The sequence below is a fragment of the Penicillium longicatenatum genome, assembly GCF_028827895.1.
Source record: "Penicillium longicatenatum strain IBT 33135 chromosome Unknown contig_4_segment0_segment0, whole genome shotgun sequence".
NCBI classification, from domain to species: Eukaryota; Fungi; Ascomycota; class Eurotiomycetes; order Eurotiales; family Aspergillaceae; genus Penicillium; species Penicillium longicatenatum.
Window position 1 is genome coordinate 994,227 of NW_026643122.1, and position 16,895 is coordinate 1,011,121.

A 16,895-nucleotide genomic window follows, 5' to 3' on the forward strand; every position below is an offset into this window, starting at 1 on the left:
AGGGCAGTGCTATCAAGTGTCTCTTCATCACCTAACCCAAATATACCTATTCTCTGCTCTCTCGATATAGACGCCATTTCGCGTGAATCGGGGATATTACCAGATTCTTGCGCATACCACGCCCCCTTATAAAGTAACTCAGCCCATCTTTGGAGAAGGTCTTGCGACTTTGGTCCATACAATTTTGGTCGATGTGATATAGCTGACTTGACGTGCGGAAAGAGTGTCCGGCACCTCTCCCAATGTTCATATTGACCAGTCGGAAATTCAGCGTGTAGATTATTAATAAATCGTTCTTTCCACTCTTCGGCCTGGTCATTCATCTCTAGCCACGCGCGTGCTGTGAGCTGTACTAGCCGATGCATCGTGAACACCATGCTATTTTCACTTGTAGTAGTGACGAAGGAATAGTCTCTAAGGGTGATAATATCGCTCTCGAAATCGTCATCTAGGTCACTTTTAGGTAAACTTTCTACCCCTAAAGGACTTGAAGCTTGATGATTTCTTGCTTGATCTTGAACTCGAAGAAGATCTTCGGGGATCCCCTGCCAGTCAAAAAAGCTCATTAGAGATAGTAAGTCAGCCGCAGACGGCCTTACTCGCCGAATATGGTCAAACGATATTTGCCACGTCAGTAGAATAGAGTTCTTCGCCTCCCAATCTCGGTCTATTTGTCCCTCGTGATTTAGAAGCATTATAGCTTGATGATCACTCTGCTGAAGCTTTTTGAGGTATTTTGACACCGAGCAACGGGGTGAATGGTGGGCGATGTAGCTAGCCGCCTGCACAATCGCCAGCGGCATGAACTCAAGTTCCTCCACAAGTTGAATTGACTCCGCTCTCTCTGCACATGAACCTAGCTTGTGCTGCATAAGGTCTAACGCCTCGGCCATATTCATTGGTTGTACATCGATTAGATGCTTCTGATGGCTAGCGATGCCCAATGCTACTGCTTTATTCCGACTCGTGATAATGATAAAGCCCGTCGAGGTTCCAGTAAGGTATTTTAGCGGGGGCTGGGCGTTCGCTTGAGCGCTTGTACGGGCTACCAGCGACTTGCGTAGGAGCTCGTCATCATCTATGTTATCCAGGATAAGGACCCATTTTCCAATGTTTCCATCTTGAAGCCAGTTCCCAAAGAGTTGGAATATATTAACGTTGCTGTCCTCGCGCCCGGGAATCTTGGCGCGGTCGGCTAGGTTACGGAGACTCTCCTCGCAGCGCGCCGCAGTGCTCGCATGAACCCAGAAGACCCAGGTGTCGGCTGACTGCTGTCGGACCCGGTGGCAGTATTCGATAGCAAGCCGGGTTTTCCTGCTATAAAGTTAGCCTTTGACATGACGGGCCGCCGTGCCACCCGTGATGACTAACCCCACACCGCCGAGACCAACGAGAGCTATCCTAGACCCCGGGATTGACGATTTCTCGTGGATTTTATTAAGCATACCATCGCGGCTAACAAAGTCCGGGTCATGCGGGAATGGCACGGTAAAAAGTGGCTCTGGGCGGGGCTCTGGTTGTTCTAGGAAGCGTGTCGTTGTTAGTCAATCCAACGTGGCCCTGTCCTCCAGGCTATTGGGGACTCACTAGATGTGAAATTTATCATCCCATTGTTGACCCCCACCAGGAAGCCTGAATTACTGCCAAATTTTATAGATTCCATGCTCAACGTATACACAGCTTTTCGCGTCTTGGGCGAAAAGAGACGCCGGCCTCTCATCGAGGGGTGCCATCCTTAGCCTCACTATCAGGTGACCATGGGCGCTAAGCGTTGCATGGACTCCGCACGTGTCGGGCTAGCTTTACGTGAGCGCGGTCGGGAGCTTGGAGATAACAATCGATTAGCGGGGGATATATGGCCTAACGACCTTGGCGTATCTATTTCGCCAGGTACCTAGTGAAGAAGGGAACGCTCGCTGGCAGCACACTCAGAAATATGCGGGTCAATCCAGCAACACAGCAGCAATAGCAACATGAGATAACAACATAAGCTACCGCAGGCTGTACGAGAGCTCCGTGGGATCAGATTAGAGAGGCTAAGAAGCGCGCTAGTCAATACTATCTGTCTAGTGCTGGTGCTAGATATGCTACCAGTGCCCAGCATGCCAGGGCACTGAACTGCTGGTGTCACGATACAGGCCGGAAAACCACTGACCGGTATATTCCGTATCAAGTCATAGGCGGGGCTCTCCACTACGCTATGTATTCTACGGACCCAATTTGATGGACAGGAATAATCTGCAGCCTAGCCGAGTCCGGCCTAGGCGATTTCACCATAGTCTTAGCAGTGGGCGTGAGATAGTCTCTCTGTGTATGGAATGGAAGCGGTTCGAATATTGCTATATGATGGCTATACCATGTCTTGGCAAATGTTTGGCTTACTTTTGAAACATATGCCTAAGATATTCCTAAGCCTATAAGTGTTATTATTCGGACCAATGTTTGGCGGAAGATATTGTGAGGCAAAGTCGACTAAAAACGGGTCAGCACCACTATATCGTCCTCGCATGCTTCCTATAAACTGCAGTGATAGACTCTTGAATTTTTGAAACCCATAGTACCTGCAGAGGCCCCGATTAGAGGCCTCGTGAAGAGTTTAGGAAGTTTGAAGAAGCGTAGACACAATATATCGAAAAGAACAACGAAGGCCCCCCAAGAGAAGGCCTACCGTGGTCGTAACACTTACATGACCAAGCTTATATTTCATAGTGTTCTTCACAGACCTGAGGGGCTTTTAGCTTACCCACGAGACTCTGATTAAGGCAGAGTAAGACGTATGCGGGTTGATGGGCGAAGCCAAAGCAAAGGGACGTGGGAAGCGTGTGCAGCTTTGATCTAGGTGCTGCAGAAGTATGACCTAGTGAAGGCTCGTCAAAGCTTTATATATTTTTTCAGACTTGTACATGCTACGGCAGAGTCCAAGGCTTAGATGAGCCAAAATGAGCCTCGAAGTAGAGGATACCATATTCATTCCGCGGGAATAGACAGAGAGGGTGAATGAAACTCAATGGCTATAAGGAGAGGCAGCTATCTCTCAAATGTTACAATTAAAAGCAAGAAGAAAGTGATCTGAAGGCAAAAAGCCAGTGATGTATTAGCTGCCATCCACGGACGGCTCATATCTTTAGTATGCCCAGCACCCGAAACACGCCGTGCAATCGAAACAAAAGAAAATCCCCGGAGGGAACACAAATCACACACAGACACCTCACCACATCACTCCTTCTCCTTCTCCATATCCGCCACCAACATCGACTCCACCGCCTTGATGCCCGCTTCCTCTCCCTTAGCAGAGCCTCCGTCATCATCGCCAGCGACGGCATGATCGAGCGCGAGCTTCGTCTGTCCAAGGGCATAGATCTGCTCTTCAATCGTGCCACTGGTAACGAAGCGGAAGATCTCCACGTCACGGGTCTGTCCAACGCGGTGCGCACGGTTCTCGGCCTGGACATCCTCCTGTGGATTGAAAGAGGAGTCGAAGATGACGACCTTATTGGCACAAGCCAAATTGATACCGGCGCCACCGGCCTTAGTGGACAGAAGGAAAACAGGGATCTCCTCCCTCTCGTAGAAAGCGTCCAGAATGGACTGCCGGTCCTCGACATTAGTCCGGCCGTCCAAACGGACGAATTCAATCCGCAGCGTCTCCAAGACGTGCTCTAGGATATCCATGACCAGCGTGAACTGCGAGAAGATGAGGGTCCGGTCACCATTCTCGATGAACTTAAGGAGGAGTTCACGGAGTTGCTCGACTTTGCCTGAGTCCATCCATTCGTCGTTTTGTAGTTTGAACTTCCCCAGGTGTTTGGGGTTGTCGACGCAGAGACGATGGCACTCAAAGTCGTTGTAGCTCTTCAGTTCGCTGAAAATGGTTTCGGGGTCAGACATTTCCCACTGGGGATCCTTGAGGCATGCCTTGGAAATTTTGCGGATCCGCTCGTCATTGAAGTGGCGACGGGCGAGGAGAGGGTGGATTGCGGCTTGGCGGAGTTTCATAAGGATGTTGGCGGATTTTGATCCGGTCTTTTTGCCTGCTGCACGATCTTCCAGGAGCTGGCGGACTTGGTCCTTCTCGTGCTCGTAGATCTCAACTTGGGATGCCTTCATTTTGCAGTACTTGACGTGTGAGGTTTTCGCTGGAAGGTCGATGACTTGGTGCTTCTTTCGACGCAGCACGAAGGGCTTCAGCATAGACTTGGCCCGCTCGATGCGCTGGGCCGAGAGCAAAGTGGCATGAGACTCATCGGAAGTCTTGGCCTTGTTGGAGAAGACGGAGTTCATGTCATCCTTGTGCTCCCGGAAGACATCTGGAAGGATGAAGCCTAGCAGGGATGCCAGCTCTTGGAGGTTGTTCTGGAGAGGTGTACCGGTGAGGAGAAGTCGGAACCGAGCCGGAATACGGACGAGTTTATCGTATAGCTGAGACTGGTGGTTTTTCAGCATGTGGCCTTCATCGTAGACACAGACACTGAAGTCCTGGTCTCTAAGGAACTTCGCGTCAACCTTCGATCTGGCGATGGTATAAGTGGTAATGACCACATTGATCTCATCACGGTTGTCTTCAATCTGCTCCCGAAGATTGACACGCTCAGCCTGCCCGGCGTAGTATGGAATAACTGAGAGAGTTGGGCAGAACTTTTGAAACTCTCTAAGCCAGTTTTCGATTGTAGACGATGGAACAACAATAAGGTGAGGCCCCTTTATACCCTGCTCAAACAAAACCGCAAGGAAAGCGATGACTTGGCAGGTCTTACCGAGACCCATGTCATCTGCAAGGATGCAGCTCAGCTTCTTCTCAAACAGCAGCGACAACCAGTTGATTCCCACAATTTGGTAGTCCTTCATCACCAGGCTTTCAGCCATGATCGAAGGTTGTGGAATGAAGCTGTTTTGTGACTTGGACTTTCGGACCACGGCCACTGGGCCGTCATCATCGGAGTCATTAGGTGACTGGCGATTAGACGAAGGGGTAGCAATTCCGGAATCATGCGCGTTGCCGTTCATCGAAGTCAGTTCGAAATCACCATCACGCTTTCCGAATATGTCAACACCCCATTTCTTCATCTCCGCAGCTACTGGTTTACCCAGTGCTTCACACTGAGCCACAAGAGAATCGATTGCGAGGTAGCCAGTCCACATCTCGATGCATTTGTCAACGAGCTTGTCTCCAATGGGCTTAGGAGCTTTGCGTGGCTTGGCCTTGCCCTTGGCTTTGCTCGGGTCAACAGGGGCTTCAATAGCGCGAACATCATCGAGCGAGGCGAAAGGACGATGGGTGGTGACGTGACTGGCGGTGTCCTCGGGGATGGAGGCAATGTCTGCCAAATCACGGACGCTGCAAGTGTTGAAGAACTTCAAAACCTTTGTGTTTAAACCGCCAGCGGTGGAATCTTGCATTTGCACATCTTCATCCTCGGAATCTGTCATGTCAGCCTCAACAGACTCCACAGAGGGCTCACGGCGGCGGCCTTTCTGGAGACGACCAGCCTTTGGCTTGGGCTGACTATCATCGGAGTCAATTGTGATTGTCGCAGAGGGAGAAGCACGGTTTCGAGGGCCGCGGATTAGACGACCTCGAGGCTTCACATCCTCAGGTGTGCTTTGATCCCGGGAAGTCTTTAGATTGCGAGAAGCCCATTTGTCATGAATGGTGCCACGGGCCTTAATTTGTTGCTTGGCCATTGGGAGAGGGGCCACTGTGGGCAAAGCAGTCAACTCGTCATCAGACGAATTAATGACAATAGAATTGTTGAATGCCAGGCCCTCGGGGTCGGCGAGGCGGTCCAGCGCTTCGTCGTAGTTTCCATTTGCTTTAATGAGAGCCTCCACGCACTCGTGGACGGGTTTTCCCGGAAATATTTTTAAAATACGCTCAACCTTGACTCGAACTCGGTAATCCTCAATGGCCTGCAAAGAAGATATCTGGTTGGCCACAGGCATGGCGCGAGAGGGTGCATTCTGTCGGGCCTTTTTCATGGCAACATCGTCGGGTCCGGCGGGGCTCATCTGTTCAGCAGAGCGCTTGACACCGTTGGTCGAGGGGTCGTAAACTGCAGCAGAGGTGATTTCCTTAAAACGATCCATTGCGCCGTTTGCACGCACGGGCGACTCTGCAACCTTCTCCGGGCTTCGAGTTTTTTCAAACATGGCGGGTTTGATGTCGGTGGAACGAACTGTGTAATTTTCTTCGTCTTCAGAAGAGCCTCCTCTATAGGTGGGGCCGTCGTCTATGTCAATTGTAGAAGGTCTTTTGGCAGGGCGGACTGTAGTTGCTGGAGAACGAAAGTGTGTTCCAGAAGGAGCCATGAGCGAGGATAATATACCACCGCGGCGAGGGGGTGAATGGGCCGGGGCAGTGGGCGAAGAAGCAGCCACTTGAACAACGGATCCACGAGAGTGTGGATGAGGCATTTGGACGAGTTGGGTGGGTTGGGTCATTCGTTGCGAGGGAGTCAGTGAATGCGCCCCGACTGGGACCGTGGCAATGGTCTCGTAGTCCTCCTCGGGCGTTTGCTTTCTGTCCCGGTTGGGAGTGTCTGGTATTGTGCCATTCATGGTGAATGTCCCTATGTCCCTTCCCTTGGAATGTCTATTGAGAACCACCTCCCTGGCTGCAAAGGGTCAGGAACCGATAGTATTGAATCGCTTTCCTTTTTTTTCTGCCGGCGGAGAACGCGATACCGACGCGCCACAGTCACGTGTGGTCCGATAGCACGCATGCAATCATTACTTTATTCATTATTGTCGAAGCTGTGGAGCTGAAGAAGCCATAGTATCGATAGAAATAAAGGTTACTTAACCTATTTGAGCAACCTTGAATGGATTGACCAAAAGAGTCAATAGTGGAGATTCGGACGTTTCATTGTTCTCTCCGCCATGTGACCGGGCGCTTGGACGATCTCCGCAATATAGCTTCGTCACTCCTTAGCATCAACAACACCAAAGTGGAACACAGATCAACTTTACCTTGTCAAAACCCATTGCAATCATCCCCCATCAACCTTCAATCAATCCAAAGATGTCTGCTCGCCGGCCTCACGGACAAAGCTATGCCGATGTTGCGGCCAAGCCTCCTCAAGAAGAAAGCAACTCTGATGTGACCCCTGCTGTCCCAGCGTATGTGCATAAGTAGACCTTGAAATTAACTCTTTACACATTCTTACTTTCATTGACAGTGATGTCATCTACAAGCTACTGGGCTTCACATTTGCCATGGTCTTTGCCCCCATTGGCGTGTACTTTTTGACTGTGAACTCGATCTTTAGTGGTAAGTTTGACTTATATCTGATGTCAATGAAAGCCCACTGGAGCTAACGCCATCAAGGTAACGCTATATACTCTGGAATTACAGCGGCCATCACGGCCAACGTGGTCCTGTTCGCTTACATCTACGTCGCCTGGAAAGAAGATCAAGCAGACCAGCAAGCAGCGACCAAGGCCAAATCAAAGAAAGGCCAATGACTATAGGCATGCTATGTCTTGTATTTGTGCCATTTCATCATTCATTTCTGGCGTTGCAGGTGTATTAATCGGATGAACCCAGTTCTCAGGAATCTACGCTGTCCATTTGATATTCGGCTCTGACAGGATTGTGACAAAAATATACGAGATTTCTCGAGTGTTATTTGGATATCATAGGACAAAAAGAAATTCCCAGGATCTCTGATCTCTGGCCATTCAGCGATCCCACCCCGTTTTAGACAATGTTAAAAGAAGCCAGCCCATGTTGAAGGGACCCCTCACTCCGAGAAAATGAAATCACAACGCATAATGCTCGAATCAATTATACGGAGACGCCAGTATGCTTTGCAGCCATTGAGGATGCGACTCGAACTTCAAACCCACCCAATTAAGGTCGTCGCTTCACAAACTCCTCCAGATCGGCCTTGGTGGCAACGCCGAGCACGAACTTGCGTGCTACATCGGTCACCACGGCAAATGGGTGCTTCTCTCGCTTTTCACCGTTGGCACCGATCTCACTCTCAAAGAATTCCTCCAGCTCCTCTAGGGGTGTCTCCATAGTGATGACCTTGTAGATACCGCGCTTCCGGTTAAAACGCTGCATAGCGGCAGAGACTGGATCGGACTCCTTCACGGCGCCAGTCTGGATCAGCTCCTTCAATCGGGGGATGCTCAGGTAACCGAGGAGGGATCGCTGGGCGGAGATGACGGTGAGATGGGTGTAGTCGCGCTCGTAGGCGGCCATGAGGGCGGCGGAGATGGGGCTATCGGGGGAGACAGAAAGTGCCTGGGGTGGGTCGAGGTCTTCAATGGTGGCCTGTAAAAATGATATGAGCTGCTGCTGCGGTTTCCTAGAGCTTGAGGGGCAGACTAACCCCGCGGTATTTGTCAGCCCAAGCTGCTTGGGGTGCGGAGTCCATTTTTTGGTGTTCACGAGCAAAGGCCTCGCTACCAGTCATGTAGGATGCCATTGTAGCTTGTGGATATATGGAGGGTTCGGAGGATGGAGGGGCTCGCCGAGTGCGAGAAGAGTGGGGGGAACTTTGGGGGGTGAAGAAGGCGTCACAGTAGAAGTAGATTAGAAATTGGTAAAGCTCGAGAAGAAGCCCCAGTCGCAATCGTTATTCGGGCGTGAAAAAAAGAATAATAGCAGCAAGGGACAAATGCACGAGCTTGACCGTTCAAATGATCAAACTCGGCGCCTTTCCTCTTTTTCCCGCGCCAAGACCCCTCAACTTCTACGTCATCTCTTACGGACATGATCCCTCAGCCTTATCGCCTTTGTCTCATATGACACTTGCTCTTCCGGTTTATCCGTAAGTCATTTTGAACTTCATTTAACCCGATCAAGCCTTCTCAACCACCCTCAAGTTTTCTATCTGCAGGTTCGTTGTTGACTTGAAAGTGGAGCCCCCGCCATTCTCGATCCAGCAAGATCGCTGCATTCGGACATTTGGTGCTCCACTCTGGTTACCCACATTAATAGATCACAGTAAACAGACATGATTCCCACGGACTCGATCGTTAAAATCCTGGCTACTCACCACCCCCTAGGTGGAGTGGGAAACCAGCACCAATCGCACACGGAGCAACCGGGGAATCTAAAGCCACGACGAGAGCCCTTCCCTGCCTGGAGTGTTGTCGACGAGGTAAAGAAGACAGCAGCCCATGAATATGAGGCTGCCAGTCAGACGGCGCAGAACAAGGCCGGCAAGATTGAGCTTTGGACTCCCAAGTACTATGCCGCCTGTACTTTCGGTGGACTTCTTGCATGTGTCAGTGATCCATAAGAATATACAACGATGGCATTGAAAGGGTTTACCTGACCTTGCAATACATAGGGTCTTACCCACACGGCTGTTACGCCCTTGGATCTGATCAAATGTCGCCGTCAAGTTGACCCTAAGCTCTACAAGAGCAATATGCAGGCGTACAGCAAGATTCGTGCAGCTGAGGGTCTGCGCGGCGTGTTCACTGGTTGGGGCCCCACGTTTTTCGGTTACAGTGTAAGTACTACTCGTGTCTAAAGATTTTCTGTACTGACTGGCATCTTTCCAGGCCCAAGGAGCATTCAAATATGGTGGATACGAGTTCTTCAAGAAGTTTTATAGTGACCTTGTTGGCCAGGAACGTGCCACCAAATACAAGACTTCGCTGTACCTTGTCGCCAGTGCTTCGGCCGAGTTGATCGCTGATGTAGCCCTCTGTCCTTTCGAATCCGTCAAAGTACGGATGCAAACTACCATTCCACCCGATATCAAAGGAACCTTCAGTGGTATCTCCAGCGTGGTAGCCAAGGAGGGAGTGTCCGGGTCAGTCTGAAGCATGCGATGTCCAAGTTTACATCTAGGATACTAACAACTGCCCAGGCTGTACAAGGGTCTGTACCCACTCTGGGGCCGACAGATCCCCTACACTATGATGAAGTTTGCTTCTTTTGAGACCATTGTGGAGATGATTTATCACACTCTGCCTGGACAAAAGTCCGATTACAATAAGGGTGCCCAGACCGCTGTTGCTTTCAGCGCTGGTTACTTGGCGGGTATTCTCTGTGCTGTCGTGTCGCATCCTGCTGACGTGATGGTGAGCAAGCTGAATGCTAATCGCCAGGCTGGGGAGGCATTCGGTGCTGCGATGAGCCGTATCTACGGTGACATTGGCTTCCGGGGGTTGTGGAATGGTCTACCCGTTCGTATCGTTATGATTGGTACCCTGGTGAGTAGTTGAGCCACATGCAGCCATGAGTCTATGCTAACAAAACTTGCAGACTGGTCTCCAGTGGATGATGTATGACTTTATGCGATAATCTTGCAAACAGTGCTGACCATTTATTAGTTACGATTCATTCAAGATCTTCATGGGTCTCCCGACTACCGGTGGAGGCGGCGAGCAGAAGAAAACCCAGTAAGCGAAACAATATATGCCTTTTCCCTATTCAATCCTCCTTTTATCGTGCAACTCCAGAATAAATTGATCCCGAGAAATTGTTATGGGAATTGTGAATATATGGGTCATTTACCCAGTCAATTTCAAGATTTTAAAGCTATTTCCTGATAGCACTCGTGAATTGTGGAAGCCAGGACAAAGACGCGTAATAGAAGAAGTCATTTTCAAATTTATAGGATTATAAGAAGTCAGATCATAGGAGTAGTTTAGAGGCATATCTTCTAAACTCGAAGCGCTGGTCTTGTCTGATCACCAATCAGAATCTTCATATTGACTAAATATGCCACACCTAATGAATTGGACTCAAGCGACCCCCAGCCGGAAGTCGCACCGTACTCGAGTTCAACCACGAGTTCGCACTTGAGCTGGAATCATAGTAGATAGTATGACCCTGATCATGAATATTGGACAACCTGGTTGTAGTAATGTTCTGCAAAACGGTATCCGCCGTAACAATCCACGTCGAAGTCGAATCCAAAGACACGGCAACAGACCCATTATTACCAATCGAATAGGCCGTACCAGTCCAAGTCGAATGATTACCAAGTCCCCACGAAATAGAACTACCATTATATGTCACCAAATCCCCCACAAGCGTCGACTCCTCAACATCAATATCCACAATCGCAGGCAAAACAAAACTGCTATACTCTGCTCCAGCAAAATAATCAAATTCAGGCGTAATCCGGGATGAATTAGCAATAACAAGGATCCCAGATCTAGTGCTGATAGTCGTCGAATACAACTTTGCCTCAGCAATGACATTTCCAAACCATAGGCCCGCCATCGTCTCGCCAGTTGTAGTAAGATGCGAGTTAGTAAAAGAAAGAGAAGCTCCCGATTGACGCGGAGTTGAGCAGAACATCACCGTGCCAGCTAACAGCCCGGCCGTGAAATCGACATTCTCAAAAACCGCTTTCTGGGCCCCGTCGGAAAAGAGACTGGGGGAGTTTTCGGCAACACCGACTAGGTCAGTTCCGTATGCCTCACCGAGAGCGTAGAAGATCGCACTCCCACGCTCGGCAGTATGTGCAACAGAGTTGTTGATGTGTAGATATCCACCGGGTGAATCACCGGCAAAAGCCGAGCTGCGAATGCCACCAGAGTATTGACGAATTCCCGCGGCATATACTGTGGCGTTTCCAGCTGCGTATACCCCATGTGCACAGGGGCCCGAGCTGTACATGTCTGAGTTTGTGATTGTGACAGTTGTATTGGTTCCGTAGGCGTAGAGATTGGCAGCTCCATTGCGAGTAGTGATATTTGAGTTTGCGATGTTTGCGGTTGAGGCATTTGCAACGTTAATAGCAGCGTTTACACCGAAGAAACTGGCCTGGTTGAGGCTGGAGGCGTAGCCGTATTTAATCACATCGACAGAACTTATGTTCGCGTCAGAAGAATCCGTCACGACGATGACGCTGGTGTCGTTCTTCTTTACTTCGTAGACCCTATGGGCAAGAGAGACATCTTTATCGGAATAATAATATGGACCTGTAACAGAGATAGTTTGGTAGGTCACACCGGGATTCTTGTAATCCATCGCGAGGGCATTGTCGCTGTCATCTGCGTCGACGTCGACATAGTCGCCAGGGTCCAGCAACGTTATGGATGCAAATGCTAGTGGCCAGAAGGCGCAAAGGTAGAGTGAGTACTTCATAAGTTTCGATTGCATGCTAGCTCTGGGCTGGATCTGAAGTTGTAGAGTAGTAGTCAGGAGGTAGATATCTTCATGTTCTTATACTGTTGTGATTCCCCCACCTGCTTTGGTGTCATCCACCCTCCTAATCTTCCAGGGATTAGGCCAAGTCGCAAGTCAGTCTCAAGTGGAGATTCCACAAAATTTTAGTGTCAATGGGCACATAGTGAGAGTCCCGAGGGGAATATCAAAAAGACCCTCCACATGGGCCGGCCCCACACTTGCAAGAGCATAGATGCGGGGGAATTGCAGGAAACTAGCTACAACATATCAATTAAGAAACAAAATAGAGCTTGTTTGCTTGGAAGTGGAGCCGAAAATAATTTTCCTAGTGAATTGGGACTACGTCATGCCTAAATGTCAGTGAAGCTTACCTGGAATCAACAGAATCATCAACCGTGAAACACAAGAGTATGACGCAGCCATCACAGCTTGAGGGCTAAATGCATCGTAGGATTCGTTCAATTAAACCTATTAAGCCCATTAATCCCATCAAGCCCATTAATCCCATCAAGCCCATTAATCCCATCAAGCCCATTAATCCCATCAAGCCCATTAATCCCATCAAGCCCATTAATCCCATCAAGCCCATTAATCCCATCAAGCCCATTAATCCCATCAAGCCCATTAATCCCATCAAGCCCATTAATCCCATCAAGCCCATTAATCCCATCAAGCCCATTAATCCCATCAAGCCCATTAATCCCATCAAGCCCATTAATCCCATCAAGCCCATTAATCCCATGTTGGAGATTAATCCATGCAATTTGTTGCAATGCTTTCCAGTCGTCAACTCTCTAGACCAGCTACTAATCAAATGGTGGTTCTACGATTTCAATGCACCCCTTCTCCGGATGTAGAATGGTATAATTTCGCGATTGGTCTAGCACTTTTGATATATGAGATATTAGGTCTAAGTAGGGATTCTCCAGTTGATTGTCTTTCATGGTTCCTTGGGGGCTTGACAGCAGGATTTACGGGGTCTATGGAGCCTATACAGTCTATAGAATCTATGGCTGGCGGTGGAAACTCAGGTCTGTTGGACTATCTTGACCCAGACTATACCCACAAGTGTCTTTAAAGCTTGGAAATCCAGCATATATGGAACAATATTCAGTTCTGGAGCGGGCCATCTTTGTGGATTCCGCGCCAACCCTAGGCTGGCATGCTCCGAGACCGAGTTACTTGGAAGAGAAACCGAAATCTCTTTGTGCAGAAGGCTCCATGGAAGTCTGGACTTCAATTCCCTGTCCTGCCAGTGGACCCCGCAGCTGTAGTGATATGACTATTATACGCATAGTGGATGGCGCTTCATCTGAACGGTGAAAATCATAAACCTTCACGAACTCAAAACGATGCGACTCTTACTTCAGCCCTAACATCTGTCCAGCCTCCATATTCGCATGTAGATATCAAATGTTATGATCCGCCAAGAACGCTATCAGCAAAAGGTTAGTCACGCATCCACCAATCGTCGCCACTTATCTTATCGGGCACGACGTCACCAATCGTATTCATAAAAAGAAAGCATCAAGCGAAACAAGATGGCCTCTCGCTTCTCAATATTAGTTCGTAAATCCTTAGCTTGCCTAGGCCGATGCCGTGATCTTACTAGTGAGCAATCAGATTGCCCGGTTGAATCTCGTGCTGATTTCACTCTTTTATTACCGGATTCCTATCCCTATTTCCCTAATCCATTTCATCCTACTATTGTACTATCCCCTAACTGTAATCCGGTACCTGCGTCTTATCGTAAATCCCACGAGTTTCCGATCGTGCGATAAGACTTCCTTCCTTTCTCAACCTGCCTTGGTCCTCACTCACGACTTTCCTTTCGACAAATTCGACAATCAATATGCCTGACGAAGCTCCTGTCGTCTCCCACGGCCGTGGTGGTATGTACACGGACTCATCCGCTCTCCGCGCTTATTTACAATCACCGGCTAATAATCGCAGGCCAGGGAAATATCGGTCAAGATCCTAACCAGTATGCGACCCATCCTGCTCCTTTCCAGTCCTATTCTGTTCAGTCCCGATCGCAATCGAATTCCATCGCGGCCGCTTGCATTACCCCGCTACTCCGCAATAACCACCATCTCAGACTGCGGTGGCTAACAGTGTTGACTAGGTACATCGATGGCGAAATCGTTCGTGAAGGTGTTTACGGCGATCAAGGTGATGGCGCGTACTCTGCCGGTGTAAGCTCTCCACCATCCCCACGAGCCTGGCCCGACTTTGCCCAATATACTACGCACCTAAATATTCCAGCTTTCAGGCTATATTAACATTGATGTAGCGCGGCGGGGCAGGGAACATCGGCTCCCCACGGGTCCGCCCAACCTCCAAAGTCCCGCATGACGCGGAGATGATCCCGGAACTGGCAGTTCGGAATTCCAGTGACGAGACGTTCCATACTGGGGTGAATATCCCTTTTCCTTGTGTTTTCGCAACTCCATGGGGTTAAGCGTTTATGCTGGTTGAATCTTTTGCTAACTGTGCTGTAGCGTGGCGGCCAGGGCAACGTTCACCTCGACGAAGCGACGAAGAACAAGAAGGCCATGGAGCCTGCGCACAAAGGGTTGGCGGATCTATTGAAGGATAAGTTGTTTGGGAAGAAGTGAGTTTCATGTGTGATCTACGGTGGATCCGCGGGAGTGGTGGGTGCGGTGGGGATGGAAGCTTGATTTTGTTTAGTTTTAGTTTGATTCCCTTTTGATTTGGATTGGAAGATTTTAGTTTTTGAGTAATGACGTTTTTGGAAATGCTTAGCTACTGAGGATCTGAAGTGCTATCCATTGCATGAGATTTGAAATTTAGATCTGCTATACATAACATTGAACATAAACATATCTTAAGTGCATATTCCATATTCGCGAATCCTTGCACGATCAAATGGCAGCTGACTGGCAGCGCAAAACAAGCTATCCATGCGCAAAGAATGAAACACCAAACATAAACCCATATCATACTCTCACCCATGTATCATAACGGCATTAAACATAAAAGCAAATGGTCAACGGATATCGCATCGGAACTGTGCAAAAAGAAAAAACGATGAATGGGAAAAGAAAAAAGAAACTCAACGCCGATGGGGATGGTAGTACATCTTCCGAGGAATTGCGTATGCGATGTATGGAAGAACAGTCGAATCAAATCTAATCTTTGCTGAATCGCCGCTTGAACCAACTCTTCCGCTTGTCGTTCAGATTCGTGGGTTTTTTGACAACGTTCATACCACCTTGCGAAGGCACATAGGTGGAGCTCGCAGCTGGCGCAGAGGGCCTGCCATTGACCTGGCTCTGGTATCCGTATTCGGCGCCATCTTGACGTTGCTGTAACTGGTCCACGGAACTATTGAGAGAGCTGGGGTCAGTCGATTGACCATAATCGGTATTTCCAGACGCTGATCCCGACATGGCAGTGACATTATCGTAAGAGCGCTGATGATATTGCGGGGCTCCATACTGGTTACCGTTGCCATAAACACCTTGGTCCGTTGACTGGCGTGATTGGTACCGTGGCCGACGCTGCTGTCCGTTCTGGTTGTAGGGGTATGGGTTCTCCAGAGCCTGGCTCGAGCTTGCATAGTCGATCACGCTGCCGGGACGCGATTGGCCGTTGCGACCATACTGGTTCTCGTGTCCGCGATTATTCGATCCTGCTCTTGTCAGCTACTATTGACGGGTGTCCTGGCGTTAAACATACCGTAGTAGCTTGTTCGTCGGCTGAAGTCTCCCATTTGTGAGGCGGCGTCATCTGGCAAGTAATCCTGATCAGTCTGGGGTCCCAGGGTGAGGATGAGAGCACAACGAACCTGTTCGGGCGTAGGAACCCCGGCGCTGAGTACCGTATGTTCCATTTATTGCGGCCTCGAACGATCGAATGGTATCCAGGGGGCGCTCAAAACGTGGACGGGTGGGGTTCGACCAGTCGGGATCGGCTATGAACGCAATGGTCAGTAAGAATGAACGATTGACGCCGCATGGTTGAAATCTCTCCAGATTTCCTTTCGGTGAGACGAACTGATCAGCTCTCCAAATTGATCTCTGTGTTGAGTTTCTCTCAATGAAGCCAGATTGGACTTCTCCAGCGCCACGGCCACTATGTAGAGAATTAGTATGGGACGAATGCGACCGCGCGGGTCTACCGCGCGTCGGGGGCTGATAAGAGCATACTCGGCTGTAACTCGGTCATAGCGACCAATGGATCGGCTTTGGTGTGTAAATTGCGACGGGCCTTTTCCTCAGAGGATTCGGAGAGTTGACTTTTGTGGCCGGAGGTGCTGGTACGATGAGAATGGTCGGATTTGACGCTGAATCCACGACTCCGTTGAGGAACGTGGGTCGGTTGGGGGGCGGCCATTTTATTTAGGGACGGGTCACCGTTTCTTGTTTAGCGTCCGAGATTCAAGGCAACTTGGGGGTAAACTGAAACAGGGTGTGATCTGCTTGAGCTACGGGCGTTGTGGAGCGCGCGATATGAAGGTGGAAACTGCCAAGACAGCACACAGGCCAGTTGAAGGACCGGCGCGAGTTCGTTGCGCGCGAAAGAAGCACTAAAGCAAGCTTTTGCAACACTAGTGTCGGATCTTTGGTCGATAGGATTCGCGTGGCCTGCCTGACTGGGTGGAGAAAGGCAAGATTGAGTAGACGGTGAAGGTTGGGGAGGAAAGAGATCGGGAGTGGAGTTGCACCGTTATGGGGAAATTTTAGGGGAGTTGCCAGCCTTAAATACAAAAGAAGAAGAGAGTTTTTTCTAATGGTTGACGACAGACGCCACGCAATAGAGGGTA

At 49.5% G+C, this 16,895-nt stretch overlaps 7 protein-coding genes across 7 annotated transcripts; 3 read left to right on the forward strand and 4 right to left on the reverse strand.

Annotated features, from left to right (window-relative positions):
- Positions 1–3,216: 3,216 nt before the first annotated feature.
- N7484_007175 (DEAD/DEAH box helicase) lies at positions 3,217–6,555 on the reverse strand (the record flags this gene model as incomplete). Its single annotated transcript, XM_057117562.1, has 1 exon — positions 3,217–6,555. One exon carries the CDS (start codon positions 6,553–6,555, stop codon positions 3,217–3,219), a length of 3,339 nt encoding a protein of 1,112 aa, XP_056970597.1.
- A 463-nt stretch (positions 6,556–7,018) lies between these two features.
- Positions 7,019–7,461, forward strand: N7484_007176 (vacuolar ATPase assembly integral membrane protein VMA21; the record flags this gene model as incomplete). The annotated part of the gene is made up of 3 exons (XM_057117563.1): positions 7,019–7,116; positions 7,176–7,267; positions 7,325–7,461. The coding sequence occupies 3 exons, from the start codon at positions 7,019–7,021 to the stop codon at positions 7,459–7,461; spliced, it is 327 nt and encodes a 108-aa protein (XP_056970598.1).
- Positions 7,462–7,849: 388 nt separating this feature from the next.
- Positions 7,850–8,432, reverse strand: N7484_007177 (putative cystathionine beta-synthase (beta-thionase); the record flags this gene model as incomplete). The annotated part of the gene is made up of 2 exons (XM_057117564.1): positions 7,850–8,278; positions 8,337–8,432. The coding sequence occupies 2 exons, from the start codon at positions 8,430–8,432 to the stop codon at positions 7,850–7,852; spliced, it is 525 nt and encodes a 174-aa protein (XP_056970599.1).
- Positions 8,433–8,963: 531 nt separating this feature from the next.
- N7484_007178 (putative mitochondrial phosphate carrier protein) lies at positions 8,964–10,369 on the forward strand (the record flags this gene model as incomplete). The annotated part of the gene is made up of 6 exons (XM_057117565.1): positions 8,964–9,236; positions 9,303–9,467; positions 9,520–9,773; positions 9,831–10,176; positions 10,229–10,248; positions 10,297–10,369. The coding sequence occupies 6 exons, from the start codon at positions 8,964–8,966 to the stop codon at positions 10,367–10,369; spliced, it is 1,131 nt and encodes a 376-aa protein (XP_056970600.1).
- A 327-nt stretch (positions 10,370–10,696) lies between these two features.
- N7484_007179 (uncharacterized protein) lies at positions 10,697–12,064 on the reverse strand (the record flags this gene model as incomplete). Its single annotated transcript, XM_057117566.1, has 1 exon — positions 10,697–12,064. The coding sequence occupies one exon, from the start codon at positions 12,062–12,064 to the stop codon at positions 10,697–10,699; it is 1,368 nt and encodes a 455-aa protein (XP_056970601.1).
- A 1,894-nt stretch (positions 12,065–13,958) lies between these two features.
- On the forward strand, positions 13,959–14,724 carry N7484_007180 (DUF3602 domain-containing protein; the record flags this gene model as incomplete). Its single annotated transcript, XM_057117567.1, has 4 exons — positions 13,959–13,998; positions 14,060–14,301; positions 14,400–14,522; positions 14,608–14,724. 4 exons carry the CDS (start codon positions 13,959–13,961, stop codon positions 14,722–14,724), a joined length of 522 nt encoding a protein of 173 aa, XP_056970602.1.
- A 534-nt stretch (positions 14,725–15,258) lies between these two features.
- N7484_007181 (DUF2406 domain-containing protein) lies at positions 15,259–16,465 on the reverse strand (the record flags this gene model as incomplete). The annotated part of the gene is made up of 5 exons (XM_057117568.1): positions 15,259–15,761; positions 15,809–15,859; positions 15,918–16,043; positions 16,127–16,204; positions 16,279–16,465. The coding sequence occupies 5 exons, from the start codon at positions 16,463–16,465 to the stop codon at positions 15,259–15,261; spliced, it is 945 nt and encodes a 314-aa protein (XP_056970603.1).
- Positions 16,466–16,895: the final 430 nt, after the last annotated feature.